Source organism: Abramis brama, assembly GCF_963993115.1.
Source record: "Abramis brama genome assembly, chromosome: 19".
In the NCBI taxonomy this organism is placed as follows: Eukaryota; Metazoa; Chordata; class Actinopteri; order Cypriniformes; family Leuciscidae; genus Abramis; species Abramis brama.
The window spans coordinates 30,567,985-30,585,561 of NC_139981.1; the positions used below are offsets into that span (position 1 = coordinate 30,567,985).

A 17,577-nucleotide genomic window follows, 5' to 3' on the forward strand; every position below is an offset into this window, starting at 1 on the left:
CAACAGTGTGCACTACACAAACAACACCAGACCCTGAACTAACTGAACAAAGGCACTACTCAGCCTACTGAGAGAACTAATGAGAAAATGAGGAACAGGTGTGTGACAATCAATGAAATGATGAATAACCATGGCAACAAGCGTAAACAGAAAGGAAACGCATAAACAAACACCATAAACAAACTAAAAGTCCTTGAAAACGAAACAGAAAATACAACAAATTGTGACGTTCACAATATTTCTGTTATTGCTTAAAAACACTTTTTTTGAACGGTACACTCAAAAAAATAATCTCGAACGAACTTAATTAAATTAAGGAAAGGTTTTCCACAAAATTGAATTACATTTTTCCAACAAAATGGAATTAGTTTGAAATAATTTGTTGTAATCCTGTTGTATGAATTTAAATTAATTTAGCAGGAATGATCCTGCTAGATAAAGTTTTGTCAGGTTAACTACATTTAGTTTTTGTCCTGCCTTAAATCACCAACATTATAATTTGAGTTAATTTGACTCCACGGTCACTTCTAATGATAGACACTAGTAGTGTTCAATTGAATTAAAACCATTTTTTACATAGTAATATAATATAATATTAAATATTACTTGTGCAGGCCTGCGAGTGAGGTTTACACATAGTGTATACTGAGAACCCACAACCTTCACATGAGATTTAATGCACATATAGCGTAATACTGAGCCCACAGCCTAAACACAGTCGCCACTCTTCTGCATAATGGTAACCACAAAATTCAAAAACATTTCAAAAAGTCCTCTAAGTTTCTAACATAACTGAACATTAAACACTAACATTAACTAACAACATCTTTCCATTTACTGAAAAACACATAAAATAACACTTTTTCCCTAAATTGACCCTCTTAATGCAGTCCCTTGCAAATCATGCTGGGAACTACAGATCCACTGCCCAGTTAGATGTCAACAACAATGATTCATGTAGTTTTCACACAAATGAATTAGGTTGATTGAACACAATTAAATTAAGTTGTGACAATATTAAACAATCGTGTTACTTTTGCTTATTGTAATTAATTATTTTAACAAGAGGCCAAAATTCTTTTTTTGAGTGACATCTGGTTAAGATGAACGAAAAATATTCATGTTGACTCAATTAAAAAAAATTTGGTAAACCAAATTTTTTAAAAATTACATTGATTACATTTAATGAAATTAAGCTGGAATCATTTCTATGAAGGGTTGTGTCGTATATGCTCATTTTAATTAATGAAATTGAACAAAGCTAAAATCATTTTTTTGAGTGTAGTGAAAGTAGAAAAATGTAAATTTACAATACACTATAAGAATATGTTTTGTATATAAAAATATACCTAATCTGATAACATCTAAATTAACTGTCTTTAATTAAGTCAAAAATATTATTTTATATGACTGAATCAATATGATCTCATTAGGTTAAATCAATGAAAGTGAATTTCACGAATTTCCAAGACTCTTCCAAATGATTAATTTCACAAAACTTAAAAAAAACACACAAAAAAAAAAACACACAACCTTAAAATGCCATGACCATGGAAACTATGCAACCCCATAATCAAAGGACTGCACTTTCATTAATGCATTTTTACTTCTGTAATTCACAAAGCTACAAAACTGCATAGTGAGGTCAGACACACACACACATATGCGAATAGCGATGAAGTCCCAAAGTATTAATCAACACCAGCTGCTGCAGGTACGGCAGCCAATACCCCAGTTAACGTCCAGTAGTTCCACTTTCATTAGACCCTCATTCAGTCCTGAGTTATGGGTCCATCCCATCAGACACATTTAATTAAAACAATGGCACCTGGAGAGAGGAAGAGCAGGCATCCAGATCTCCTGCATGACAGGACTAATCACAAACACACACGTGCTCAACACACTGCCCTTCATGTACAGTACATGCAGCCGCAAGGACACACACTCTCACTATCTGAACGCAACAGTCTTCCCGACATAGCAGCGTCTCTGAGTGCCATGGTGCAGGTCGAGTAAAGTGAAACTGTAATCACACCCAAAGTGTGCGCACATAAAGTCTCCTCTCAGTGCTAAATTGAGTTCTTTTTCACTGTTTATTGCACTTTAACAGTCAAATACACACAAAATAATGTCAAAAAGCCAGTTTTGTTGAGTATTCACGTAAACACAGTCAGTTATGCTTTAAGTGAAAGTAAAGAGTTGATAAAGAAAACGCATTTTGTGACAGTATCATGGATCAGTGTGTCAGGTCTTAAAGTGACAGCAGCCTAATGTATCTGCTTCCTAAATTATGAGATAATATTAAAATTGTCTATATGGCAGCTTTTCCTCATGGTATCGATGTCAAAATTGTAGCCAGTGAAAATGCTGAGTGGCGAGTAACTTTGGAAAACCAGTAGCCTCAGTGGCTGGTGAGCAAACAAGATAATGTCAAGCCCTGAGTATAATGTACACTCAGTGGACAAAGCAGACAGACTTCAAAATATTGGGGGAAAAACAGCAAAAACTGCCATGAAAGTAAGTGTCTTGGGATTTTAGTCACAAAAGGAATAAAAAAATCACAAATAACAACTCTTGAACATCTCAGTTGTTTCTCCTCAACAGTGATGAGATTAAAGGAAGAAAAGTCTCTCAAATGAACAAAACGACCCCAGTAATCTCACGCATGATCTCTAGAGCTTCAGACGAGATCATAATGTCTAAATTAGATTTCAAAAATGAGATTTCGAAATGAAAACAAACATTTCTCATTTGATTACTCTTCTTTATCTGAGCTAAAAGATTAACATTAATTTTATAGCAGTGATTCTCAGCCGGTGGGTCAAGACCCAAATGCAAGAAAAATAAATAGTATGAATGGGGGTGGGATATCAAATCTTTACCTTTTGTTAGTGATATTCTTACAATTTATGTGTATGTTAAGTAAAGTGGCACAGTACTTGAGTGTGTCAACCATTTTTGAGAAATATTTGCTTGGTTCAAATTCCTAAAAAATTGGGGAATGGCTTATAGTGACCAGGGGGAAATGTGGGTTTCATGGCCAAACCAAGGGGAGAACCACTGCTTTATAAAATATACTATGTCAACAATTTTCTTATTTGTGTCTATCTTTATGTTCTTAAATTACTACTTAAATGAAATTTGAGGAAAAACATGTCAGAAAATGTTTCTTCTGGAATATACTCCTCTTCTAATCCAAAGTCTCTTTTGATATTAATTACTATTAATACATTTTCAGGTAATGAACACCACGCACATATTTACTGGCCCAAAACATTTCTGAACACTTACATTAAGTCACATTTAAAAAAATCACAAACATTTATGTTTTGTTCAGGGCTGGTAAGTTAAAAATAAAAAATAAAAATACTTTCATTCAGCAAGGATGCATAATTGATAAAAGTGACAGTAAAGAAAGACAATGTTCAATAATGTTACAGAGATTTCTATTTCGAAAAAATGCATAATTTTCCCCCAAAATATGAAGCAGCACAACTGTTTTCAACTGATAATAATCAGAAATGTCTCTTGAGCAGCAAATCATCATATTATACTGATTTCTGAAAGATCATGTGACACTGAAGACTGGAGTAATGATGCTGAAAATTCAGCTTTTGCCACCAGGAATAAATTACACTACAATATATTGAATTAAAAATCACCAGCTGATTAAAGTATAAGTTCTGAGGTTTGTTTGCAGATGCCACATGGTTTGCTATTTGGTATCGAAAGCAATGACATTCATTTTTGTCCAAATATGTTTTAGGTCCACTGTTGCATTCTAGGAAGAAGGGGAATCAATCTTGCAGCTTATGTTGATAATGATTAATAATCTGTGATAGCTGTTCATCCAGAGTGTGGATGAGATTGACCCAGAAAAGGACACACAGGGAGAAATGATAAATGACAGCAGCGGTTCACTCACTCGCTCCACGCTCAACAATTAAAAGCTTTGTCCCTTCCCAGACCCTGAGCAGAGTATTTATAGTGCTCTTCCTCCACGGCCCGATGTCTTCTCCCTAACATTATCTCTCTCTCACACACACACACACACACACACACACACACACACACACACACACACACACACACACACACACACACACACAGCAATAACTGTAGATTTGTACTTTGGAATGAAAGGCAACAATCATCTCAAGCAGCAGCGCTCTTCTAGGACGACTGTCTTTCCCAGCCTAATAACATTGTTCAGCAAATCGGAACGGGTGCGTGCTGCCGGGAGAGGGGCGACACAGCACGGGTTTGAAGGAGCAAATTAATTTCTGTGCCGCTGCGTGCCTGTCTGGGAGACGAGTGTGTGTGGGGCGCTCGGGGTGCGCGTGGGGCCGTTCCCTCTCTTTTATCAGGCGGGGCAGGCCGCTGTTCCTCTGCCCCGATTCCCCGACCTCATCATACCCTCACATTCATCACCGCCGCACATCCCAGGCTGCTTATCTTCCTCACTCTTTCTTTCATGTTCTTCCCTTCATACTATACCTCATCTATAAATCTATCATGTCATCCTGCCCCTGACCTGGAAATATCAGCGACCGCCTGCCATGAGATAATTAGAGATTTCTGAGCCTGCCTGGAGGACGCTGTGGTGTGATGCTCGTGTACACACTGAGCCTCATTCATGAAATGGGAGCAGAACGGATTTCTGTGGAAATCATTCTGTACAAAGCATTCTCAGTAATAAGCAAAAAAAAAATTATATATATATATATATACACAGGGGTGCACAGACTAATTGACTTTAATGTTCTGCCATGACGCTTTAAGCTTGGCGTCGACTAGTCGCTGATCATGACCTATAGAGGGCGCAACAGGATAAGACATATTTTAAGTCCACTTTATGCTCTGTTTCCAACAGTTAATATGACAAATAAATGCATACTCTGAGAGCGCTCCACAAGATATGTTTGATAATACCATCTGGATGCTCAAAATTGATCGAGTGAATGCACGTTTTAAACAGCTTATTGTAGACGTGAGTTAATCACCGTTCTAAACTAATGTGCTGCTGCTTTGTAACACACATAGTAGCTCACACACACAAAAAACATTCAGTAGTGCAGACATGTATTGTCAACACTGTTCTGTGATTTATCAATAATATAGCTTAGAAACTGAAAAGTTCTATCATATATTTCTTGGTAACTAAAACCCACAGCTTCACTATTAGAGAGACGCTGCCGGCTAGAATTAATTCACACGCAATCATTCTCTCGCTAATGCATTCATATAAATGTAATCTTTACTGTGCTACTTTATCTGTAGCTAAGCACAATGTAACCCGCATTCAGGTCTCAGCTCAAGGTTCAGGCTTATTTGTTCATCAATAATGTCATCAGTGACTAGTCGATGTCGACTTTAATCACATAAATGTTCTTCAAAAAAGTCGTTCAAACCCTAATATATATAATACTTTTAGGGCTAATGGGCTTATTAAATGTCCATTAAACTGAAAACTATATTCACAATGTTGCTCAACTTTAAATTGTCAGCAAAATCATTGTGGATATATATATTCAATGCAACACTTTATGTAAGAAATGCTTTACGAACAGTTAATATGGACATTTTAAGGCTCACGTAAACATCAAAATATACATGCCTACATACACACACACACACACACACACACACATACAGGTATACACACACACCCACACACACACACACACACGCACGCACACACACACACGCCGCAACCTTTCGAGGGCGATAATTGGCATCTTTTGAAGAGAAGCTGTGATATTTAATGACTAATGGCTGAAAGTGAATGATTGTCCAGAGGGGGTCTCCAGCACTAAACATGACTCCACCTCTCAATCAGATTTCCTCTGGGAGAGATCGAAGCTGTTCTGACCTCAGCAGAGCAAATACAGAGATACAGGCTCCCCAGAGATGCTCTACAACAAGTATAAAGGTGAAGTCCATTTTTCAATATTAAAATAATTAATATGCACAGACAGCTACAAGTAAGTCTTTCATATGTTATTTCCCCAGAAAAGTGTAAACAAACGCCTGACACAGCAGCACTGGCTTGACCAACGGTCATGATTTTTTATGTTTGGTCACACAATCGGTGCAGAAATTACACAACAAAAAAAACCCTGTTTAGATCATGTGATACAGGCAATTTTTTATACTCATTTTTATAATAGAAATTCTATTCTCTCTGGATATGGATAACTCCATAGACACTGAAAGCTATTTGAGGATGTCTTTTACTGCTCATCCTCCAACTCCTAATGATCCCAAACTCACGTATAATGATCCTGGGTGTCCTTCAGACCAGCAAGGGCGGCCAGAACCTTTTCACACACACACACGCGTACACACACACACACACACACACACACACACACACACACACACACACACACACACAATCACGACGGCCTTTACTGCAGTGTTGGCTAACTCTCAGACTTTTAAGAGCAGGAGCTAAATTACCCACAATGCATTAAAAACTGCAGACAGAAAGCATCATATCCTTGCAAACTGGAGTTGTAATTGAATATGAAATGAAATTAGCTTTTTATAAAGTTCCAGTATTATGCACAGGAAACAATAAAATATTAATATTCTTATTGCCGGTAAGAAGGATACAATCATTCTGGAACACCTTCATTGACTTTCAAATATCCTCTTATCCACTCTCATTGTTTGCATTTTATGACGCTAAGCAAGCATGTCTGGCCACGTAATAAACACTATAGGTTGAGGCATGAATTAGTCAAAAACATTCAGGCAGCACTGCATCAGCGTTGTTAAACAGCGCGGCCCTCTCCCGCGGGAAATACAGACGCATAAACAGCCCCTCGAACCAGAAAACTTCAGCGAAATGGAGGACTGTAATCCCATAAACAGTGTTTACGCCCCTGCTGGAGAGACTCGATTAGTGCTGGCCATGCAGGAATCAAGCTGGGACAGAAGAAGTTAATTGGGATCAATCAGCTGGGAACTCGGCCGGTTCCTCAGGGCCGGGAGCCTTAGGCAAGCAGGATCTGACGGAGATTGCTTGAAAGATTTGTTAACCACCGACCGGGTTGTTGGTGAAGCGGTTCGGCGGGTCTGACTCAACACAAACCGGGAAGGCGAGGGAGAATTCAATGTCACCCCTGTTACTAGAGATGTGCAAACACTCAAAGAGAGCGACAGGGGGTCGGGCACCGCTTTCAGAAAAATCTATGCAGGAGAACTGCTAAATTTAACAGAACAATTCACTGAGTCAATTTTAATTTACTACATTTTTAACTCATTTATTTTGTTCTGTGTAACATAAAAGACGAACGTTGATTTGTAAAATTGCGTGTGCTTATTTAGTCCATATTAGATTGAAAGATTTGAAAAAGCCCATATATTTACCCACCCATAGACTCTCCCCTCGAAGAAATCAGGACAGAAGTGGATGAAAGTGGACAAAAGAGACGGATTAAAACACCAGGTGTTAACAGGAATGCGTCTCCCTCGTCTACTTATGATCCGATCGACCGAAACACATCTTAATACCAGAGGCCGGTTGCATAAACATAGCCATTATGTTAAGACAGTGTCTTAAGTTCAAGTATGACCCACTAGCAGTTAATCAGGGGCAGTCAGTCTTAGTTTTTGGTATCAAATTAGGATAATCTACATTTTTATGTAACTGATTTAAAAAAGATATGAACAGTCTTAAAGAAAATAAATTGATGTCTAAGTTGTAAGACTGTCTTAGAGGTTTATGCAACTGGCAGGTGTAAACATGGACTTTGATGTCAATGACATTTAATCAAACTAATGATAAAACCTGACATGATGCATAAAAATTCCAACTTTCTCCCTATTCACTTTCATTCTATGGAAACAGGCCAGGATCTTTTTCAATGGGACAAGGAAAAGTCATTCAGGTTGGGGATAACATGAGGGTGTGTAAATGATGACTGAATGTTAACTTCTAGGTGAACTATCCCTTTGATAATAAACAGTTTTAAATGAAAAAACTTGATTAAGATTAAGATGAACTCTAGGCTAAGAAAAAACTCTTGGATTTACTGCTCAGACGCACAGCGACAGTCGACCACAAACCATCAGCTTAATAACACAATAAATTAAATGGACTCATAAAATGGACTCAAACACTTTGTGCAACCTCACTTCTTAATGAAATCAATATACTGGACGTGGGCCCATGTCTTAATGCAAGGAAAACTAGATTGCATTGACTTGTATGTCTTTGTAATTAAATAAGAGCCATGCGGAGGAACTGCACAGTTATTTACCATTCCATTTACTCATTGAGGTTCAGTAAAGAGCTTGTGTGTGTATGCAGAGATTGATTTCGAATCATATGAACTGACCATCAAGTGCTGCCTGAGACTTTTCATGTGACTGAAAGGTTCTCAGCATTCATTTTGAATCATTTCTCATTGCATTTTTAATTTAATGAAGATGTGCTCTTGCAATAATGCCATTCATTATTTAAAACCTAGTGATCGGAATACAGGTGTAAGTGTATTTGCAGCGAGCTGTGTGAAGGTGTTTTAGGTTTGAGACTCACGTCTGGATATTCTTTAACAGGCACATAGAGTTTCTCTTGGAGCTGAACGATGGGGCCGACGGCGTCCGGGAGCTCTGAGCTTCTCTTCTCCGTGCTGCCGTTTAGTGTGTCATTGTACATGTCCTTTCGTACCCTGCTGATCTCTGAAATAAAGAGAAAGCACATGCACTATGAGTTAACTACATCAATCAGGGAACAGGATTAGAGATATAGTGACAGGCTACATGATACATTTCCATTACCCATGGATTATATGCGCTTTAATATGGCAGTAGAGGAGTGCAAATGCTCCTTAAACACTGCGCTTAAACCTAATGAACCAATGAATGTGTTAGAGCATGTAAAACTGCATAGAGCATGTACCTATATTAACATCTTTAGTGCCCTGACAACATGGCTATCAAACAATTTAGGGTTGCACAGTTAGATAATTGAAAAAGAAAACTGTGATTATTAATCTGCAAAGGGCTTTATTAAACATACTCAGTGTGGGCTTCATGATTCAGTGTTTTCAGCAGTCTCAGAGCAGTGTGTTTATGTGAATGCAAATCACTCCAGGTTCACATTAATTTCACGTTCCTAATATTTTTGGCTACTACACAAATCTAATAATGAAACACTGCACAAAAAAAGAGGTGACAGCAGTTTTCTGTCAAAGTATAGAGCTTTAACCAGAACATTTAAGAAAACATAACACTGTTATATAAAATATATTGCTCATTGAAATAAAATTTTCATTTACACTACCGTTCAAAAGTTTAAGATCGGTAAGTTCCTTAATATTTTTGAAAGAAGTCTCTTCTGCTCACCAAGGCTGCATTAATTTGATCAAAAATACAGTAAAAACTGTAATATTGTGAAATATAATTACAATTTTAAAAAGCTGTTATCTATTTTAATATATTTGAAAATGTAATTTATCCCTGTGATGGCAATGTGATGAATTTTCTGAAAAATAAGGTTTCGATTAATATTTTGTGGAAACGACTGACATGCTAGTTTGTAGTTTCCACATAACACGTTAAACTGTTTCACTGTGATTTTATGCCTTTTTGACCTTTTAATCTTCATACTTAAAGGGTTAGTTCACCCAAAAATGAAAATTATCCCATAATTTACTCAAGTTCAAGCCATCCTAGGTGTAAGTATGAAGATGCGTGGGGTCAGAGGTCACCCTCTTTCGCCGGAACTAGACTTGTGTACGCCAGTTACCGGAAGCCAGTGATTATAGTTTATAAAGTTATAAATATGAATATTTTTCCTACAAAAATGCTTTGCTTCAGAAGGCCTTTATTAACCCCCTGGAGCAGTACAGATTATTTTTATGATGGATGGATGGATGGATGGATGGATGCGCTTTTTTGGGCTTCAAAATCTCTGGTACCATTTACTCCCATTATAAAGCTTGGAAGAGCCAGGATATTTTTTATATATAACTCCGATTGTGCTACTGCTTAAAGGGTTAGTTCACCCAAAAATGAAAATGATCTCATAATTTGCTCAAGCTCAAGCCATTCTAGGTGATTATAGTTTATAAAGTTATAAATATGGATATTTTTCTTACAGAAACGTTTCACTTCAGAAGGCCTTTATTAACCCCCTGGAGCCGTATGAATTACTTTTATGATGGATGGATGCGCTTTTTTTGGGCTTCAAAATCTCCGGTACAATTCACTCCCATTATAAAGCTTGGAAGAGCCAGGATATTCTCCGATTGTGTTTGGCTGAAAGAAGAAAGTCATATACACCTAGGATGGCTTGAGCTTGAGTAAATTATGGGATAATTTTCATTTTTGGGTGAACTAAACCTTTAAGCAGTAGCAATATAACAGTCACAACAGTTGTCAATTTATTCATAATATTTGACCAGATTTTAGTGTAAGATCAGACACCCACATGAGCACCACAGTATAAAGTTCAGACTCACTACAGACTGACATCAGTCTGGCCAAAAGTCTCTGCTCAGGATCGACAGTTAGTACAATTGAACAAGACAAGCGAAGACCACCTCAGCAAGAACAGAGAAAAAGAGAATGACAAGACGTGGGCTAAGAGAGCTTCTCTGTCTTTGAACAGCTGTAAAACCACAAAAGATCTTTCTAAGAGGATATGACGAGCTTCTGAATTTCCTCAGGAGACATGTGTATCCATTTTGCCTGGAGGCCCTGATGAGAGCTTTCTCACTACAGCAACCTGCTTTGCTCTTTTTCCCAAAGCGCCATTGAAATATTCCCAAAGTTCAATAATTTAAGAAAAATAAAAGGCTCCTTCTCCTATTGTTGATAAATGATAAATCATATTATGTCCTTTCTCGAATGCATATGTTGTGAAGCAGGTTCTGGTGACAGGTGACATGTCAGACCAGACGTCAACCGGCTGCATGAATCTACACATTAAACTTCAATAAGAGAAACTATTTTACCAGCAAAAATACACACTGAACTCCTGCCTGAGGTTCACTGCAGTAAAACGAGGGAAGATGGAGAACGGGTAATCACTGTTATTACATGTGATCCTTCCGCCACTTAATAAAGTGAGTAATAACGGTCCTTTTCTGAAACCGTTCTCTATTATTCCTGAGGATAGAGAGAGGCAGTGAGAGAGAGAGAGAGAGAGAGAGAGAGAGAGAGAGAGAGAGAGAGGGCTCTAAATGGTGGAAAAGACAATTAAAACCACCAAGTCAGTTAATATTTCATATAAGACATTAAATATCCCAGTCTCAAGCTGCTGCCACTGTTGTGTAATTCTATTACTGGATGAAGAATTCCCTGGCGCAATTCTCAAAGGCAAATTGAAGAGGTCGGTTTGAGGGAGAGATGTAATTACAATGGAGATCGCGCACTTCCATAGACTCGCACACACACGGCAAGAAGACACACAGAACGCACACTATTGTGTCCTTTCTCCAATACATATGTTGTGAATTTGACTCCTCTTGTGAGGTCATGGAGAATTTGTCTTGAAATTGTAATTGCATCTAATTTGAGCAATTAGAAAAACACTCACGTGACACGGCAGATGTGATTTGGTCCTCATTAAGAAAACATGCAGTTTAAAGGCCCCACAATTCTTTCTGTCATTTCTCGCCATCTTTTTTTTTATACTATAATCTTAAAGTTTTCTTTGCTGGTGGGCAACATTAGTCATGAATATTTGCAACGTGTTTTCTTGAAGCAGAAAAATATGGAGCTCACACTCGAGAAGGAAATAAAAACACCTCTGTTTTATTCAGAAGCCCAAACTGAGCAACAAAATGCAATTTGGTGCAGACGCTGACATTTATGGCGAAACATTGAGATGAAATTTTGATAGCTAATGTCAATCAATGAGATCTTTATAACAGTCCAGCTGACTACATAAAATGCATATAAATACCAGTGTCACTCTTTATCTCCCAATAACATGTCTTAGTAAGATGATATTTAAATGCTTAGATTTATTATCAAAGCTATGTAGTTCTGAAACATATAATGCAAAGCAATACAATGATTATTGAGATATGAATTTGAAAAAAAAGAAACATTCTGATGGATCATATTTGATACTCACATTTTAACATAAAACTTCAAAAAAAAAAAGAAATTGAAAAAAAGATATAGATAATCAAGTAAACCTAAGTTGCTTCATTCCATCATATCTTACCTGGTGCTAAAGTGGCCAATCTTCCACGATTTGGCTCTCCTTACATTTTTTTTCTAATATAATCCCCAATGAAAGGTGCAGCATGCGGAAGATTGGTGCACTAACAGTGGCTCAGGCAGGTCAAAAACACATGAGCGTTGGGATACAATATCAGCAATCAGACATTCGCATTCGGACGAGATTAGATTTCTCCATTGAGGACCATTGAGTTTGCCGAAAAACAGTAGGAACTTGCTCTGGGATTTTTACAGATGTTGTGCGAGAAAAACAGACTTGGCAGATTCGGACGGGATTAAAATCGCAAAGTACGTCTATGAAACATGAATTTCTCTAATGTACACTGGGAAAACTAGTCCCATCCAGGCTTTACTTGTGTGGTGATGTAATCAGCCATCATAGGGTTAATTCCCAAATATGGTGTTCTGCGGGTATAAAAAGAGATGCGGCAGACATCTAGGCAAGCGTGCTATTCCGAGTCCGGGAAGTGATGTCATTCTGGGGCGCCGGTTTAGGTTCAGGAGGTAAGGGCTTTTGTGGCAAGTGCATGAATGTTTGGATCAGAAAGGGTAATTTGGGACTCGCTTAACTTGCAGTGTGGCGGAGGAGAACGTGGAGTGAACGCTTATCATGGCGAGCCTTTTATTAGCACGCCTTGAGTGCACTGCGCGGCACGAGTTATTTACCGCAGGTATGTGATGCATTTTTCTTATGCCTAAGCTAACGGGACGATCATCTCCTAAACCTAATGTTATGTTTTAATAGTGGTATGAGGCGTGGAGGTGTTGCAGCAGGCTTAGCAGGCTTTGCAGATTGTGGGAGCATTGAAGACACTGTCGGCTCGTGCTACTTTCTGTAACTCTTATCTGTGTGTGTGACGCTGAACGACTTCGGACGGATTGTGTTTCACTCCCAAGTCGCTGTGTTCGCCCGCCCTTCCGTCTCTTATTTGAACTACAGTTTCTGTGAACTTGTATGCGAATTCTAATTCAACAGTGTGACGGTCTCCATCTGGTCAAGGACGACGTCTGAGCTGATCAAAATACGCGCTGAGCGTACAGCCTGCCAGGATACATCTAAATTGGGGCTGTGACAGTGTTCCTCGACGGGTGGACTGAGGACGGGGGAGGGGTAATCTTACAGCGACGAAGGTCTATGTGTGTCACCCTTATATTTGTACATTATTAGGAATGTTTGGTTTTCTTTTGTATTTTCTGTTTTGTTTGTGTTGAATTGATTTTCTGTTTGTGATTAATATGTTTGTCAAGACATAGGGGAATGACCCATTAACGCCCGCTATCGTGCTGATCACGGTCCACGAGCATCAGCTGGTTGGCTGGTATTGCTACTGAGAAAGACAGGCCTTTACGGCCGGGTGTGATTATACGCTTCATTGACAGAGTTTTATGTGGAAAGTGTATGTGTTTTTGTTTATTGTTATATTGATTGTTCTTGTCTTTTCCCTTCAGAATCTGGGGTACCCGTGGTTCCTGAAGTCTTCTGGGTGTGGTGGTGGTTTGACTGACAGTCTGCAGTGTTCACAACGGGTGGAGTGTTGTGAGAGAGCACGAGTGGTTGCTGTGTTGATCTAATAGTCAGGACAAATCCCCCAGGTTCTGAAGTGGTAGGTGTGTGTGTGTGTGTGTGTGTGTGTGTGATTGTTGATTTATCTGACTCTACGATTTGTTACTGAAGATCGTGTTGTATTTTTTTGTACTATCATCGTTGTCTGCTATCTGACTCAGCCACTACGTATCTGCGTGCTTTGTGTACCTGAACAATCTGTGGGTTCCCGGACTATTTCCGGGTGGCGTAGTCGGACTTAACCTAAAATTGCAAACTGCCACACTTGCTAAAAAAATGTAAACTATCCATCAGGGGGCAAAAGGCATGTACTAGATTTTGTGCAACAAGTTTTTCAGCAAAGTTTTGATAATAATGGCAATTTAGAGGTCTTAGGAATTTGCGCATCAAACATGATAATGCATGCTTTACAACTCTTTATATTAAAGAGTTATTATAGGACTTCATAGCTAATATACGTGGCCTGAAAGCCACAAACTTTAATTTTGATTTAATAGGGTTTAAGCAATCTAAAAGATATTCAGGCAGCTTCCCATAATAATAGCCTGTGGGCTGAGGCTGCCTTGGACAGACACTTCAGCTAAACGTCTGTTTAATGGTGGTCTGTGCTCATCTCAATAAATCGCAGCTTAAAAGAGCCCTGTCGATGGCCATAAGCGAGGTACAGTCTCCGGGCTTTATAGCAATGTTGTTATCAAAAGTGATTTAAGCTTTTCACATTGACATCGAAGGCCACCGCCAAGAAAGACAGTGGCATTGAAAGCTTCCTCTGAGGTTGAGTACACAAGAATGATAGCATGTGTTTTCATAAGTCAGTGAAAAGGGACAACGTTATTGGAGAACGAGTGCTGTGTCTAGAACGGATACTTTCCATTAACTTAAGAGAGATGGTAATTACTGTGAATGAAAACTTGTGCTCATAAAACATTGTGAGAAAAGGTAATAAAGTGTTGCTGTCATATGTTGTTGTAGGTAATGAGATGAGTAATAAATTAATAAGTTATACATTAATTGAGCATTATTTGCATTGATTATGAAACTTTTTATAGTTTCTTTGTACTGATTCGTTGATCAGAGTGGTTTGTTAGTTGATAGTAGTTAGAATGTTAATATTAATAAATTTAAGGCCAGATTTTCTAAAAGCTTGCTCCAGCGCAAACCCTCTTTGCCATTAAAAAACTACTGTCAGGATTTACTAAAGACACGCAGTGAAGAATTAGCGCTGAAAAGGCGTGGACAGGGTTATTTTTGCAGCTGACCTTATTGCATATGCATTTGTGTGAGTTTCCAAAATCAAAAACAAAATTTATGGGAGGAGAGTATTTACATTAATCATGTAAGGTGATGTACTAAGATTTGCGTACTAAGTCAGTTTACTAGTATTTGCACCATTATTTAACACCCCAAAAAAACGGCCGCTAATTTTGCGCTGGTCTTGGTTGTGTTGGTCATTATGGAAATGATGGTCATTATGGTTTTTAGATCATCAGCAAGATTTTATTTTTAACTACTATTTAGTCTCGTCTTTTTTCGTCAATGATATTCCATGCATATAGTCACAGTTATCGTTTAATGATGCTGGTGTTGCCTCGTCATCGTCTCGTTGTGAAAAAAAGGTTGTCGACGAACATGTCTTTTGTTGCCAAAATTAACACTAATTAGAAAAATAAATTGCTCCCAACGTAATCAACAATGCTGTCTACACTGGAAGTGAGAAGACTATAGTTTTCTGCTTGCTGTCAGATTTTTTGCAGAATCAAAGCAGAATCTCAACCAGCTGACTCATTTCTACCATTGCATAGTATGTAGTGTCCTCCCACCCAGCCCAATTGTAACGCATTATTCCCAGCACTGGAGAGTGTCATGAATCAAATAAAACACACACACATACACTATATTGACACTATATGTGGAGGCAAGGCTCTGATTGGGATTTCAATGACAAAATGGCCTTGGCATCAAGTATCCTGTAATGATAATGATAAACACCAGCCAGCCCATAGAGATACCCACATTAGCATCGCAAATATGCCCGAGGCCGTTAAGTCCCTGCCACTCAGTCTGAATATACCAGTTGAGATGCAGAGGATTAGCCTCTTCCTCTCTAGAGCAGAAAACACACATCCCAACAACTGTGAATCAAGCTCCATTCTCCTCCAGCTTTTATAGGCTGAGTTACTCCGAGCCGTCAGTTGTCATACCGCTAACAGCTGTAAAAACCCTGGAAATACACATAGGAAAAATGTTTTGTTACAGACAAGTCAAACTCATTTACCAAACAAGCTCAAAGCCCAGGCGATGCCCGCAAGAGCACGCTGAGTGGTTTAATTATCCTGTCTGATCATGTTGGACCATGAGGAGACGTTTATAGATGCTCCCGTCCAAATTCCGAGCGTTTGAAGGCATAAGCAGAGGAGAATGCATGATGTGCTCAGGGTTGTTTTCTTCGCTGGCTGATTAGGGAGGGCTGTCCAGTGGTCAGATCAGGCCCCAGACCCGAGGATGATTAAACTGTCAGTGGTGATTTATGGACAGCGTTATTACAGCGTTTTTAAAGTGTTTTTTAGTGATTTGTCAGCTTTCTCGCCCTCAGAATTCAATCATTTTCCTGCGCCGGCCTCCAGGGCTGGACTTCCCGCACTACTGAACACGCAACAGCCACCTGCGCACATACTGATACACATTCTGGCACACAGACCGACACACGTGTGGTGGCTCATGGTGTGACAGATCCCCTCATGCCTCCAACACAGATGTGGAAGTACGCACATAACTTAATTACAGAAAATAGCTGAAAAGACCAGCTCAAACCAGCATTGATTTGCAAGCTGCTTTAGGCTAATTTATGCTAGTTAGTGTCGATCCTGGTCTAGGCATGTTGTTGACCTGCAAACTTAGATCGCTTTTCAGCAATCTACACTGCCGTGGCTGAATATACAGTCTGATCATGGCATAAAGTCATGTTTTACCTGAGATTGCAGTCTGAAATAAATAATGATGAAATCCAAAATAATTGCAAGAACACACGTCTTTATAACTAACCATGTGGGCATACAACGAAACCAATACAGTCTGATTCACAAACAAATGATTCTTTTCAATTAAATTCCTTCACTGATTGAACTTACTGACACCAACCAATTTTACTATATTACATGATGAATATAGAATATTTAAGAAATGAATACTTTTATTTACCAAGGAGGGAATAAACATGATAAAAAACACAAAGACAAAAGATTTGTTTCAAATAAATTGCGTTCTTTTGAACTTTCTATTCATTCTGAATGAATCCTGAAAACATGCATCACATTTCCCACAAAAATATAAAGCAGCACAGCTGTGTTTTAACATTTATAATAATCAGAAATGTTTCTTGAGCAGCAAATCATCATATTAGAATGATTTCTGAAGGATCATGTGACACTGAAGACTGGAGTAATGATGCTGAAAATTCAGCTTTAATCACTGGAATAGATTACAGTTTACAATATATTACTAATAATTAATTAATATAAATAATTAATAGGTCACATAGACCTCTGGAAAATCCAAAACATTTGTTGGTGACAAACCATGTGAGGGCTTTCAGCAGGCCTGCGAAATGTTCTTGCTTTTCTACAGAAAAGCAAGGTAGGAAAAGACACTCAATACAGACGATCCATCCGCTCTGTCAGTACAACACAATCTGCCTTCCAGATCTCCCACAATTACATTCGTCTTTCAGCGGCATTGCTAACTATTAGCCCAGCCCGAGAGCGAATGACCCTCAACAGCCGCTCAAGTCTATCTCGGCAGCCATCTCT

General features: G+C 38.5%; 1 protein-coding gene across 5 annotated transcripts in view; it reads right to left on the reverse strand.

Moving 5' to 3' along the window:
* Positions 1-17,577, reverse strand: part of qkib (QKI, KH domain containing, RNA binding b) — a 111,815-nt gene that overhangs the window by 75,750 nt on the left and 18,488 nt on the right. For all 5 annotated transcript variants that reach the window (XM_084092831.1, XM_084092829.1, XM_084092827.1 and 2 more), the window contains exon 2: positions 8,549-8,691. In XM_084092831.1, the coding sequence (XP_083948957.1) occupies positions 8,549-8,691 (143 nt within the window). The remainder of the gene's footprint in view (positions 1-8,548; positions 8,692-17,577) is intronic.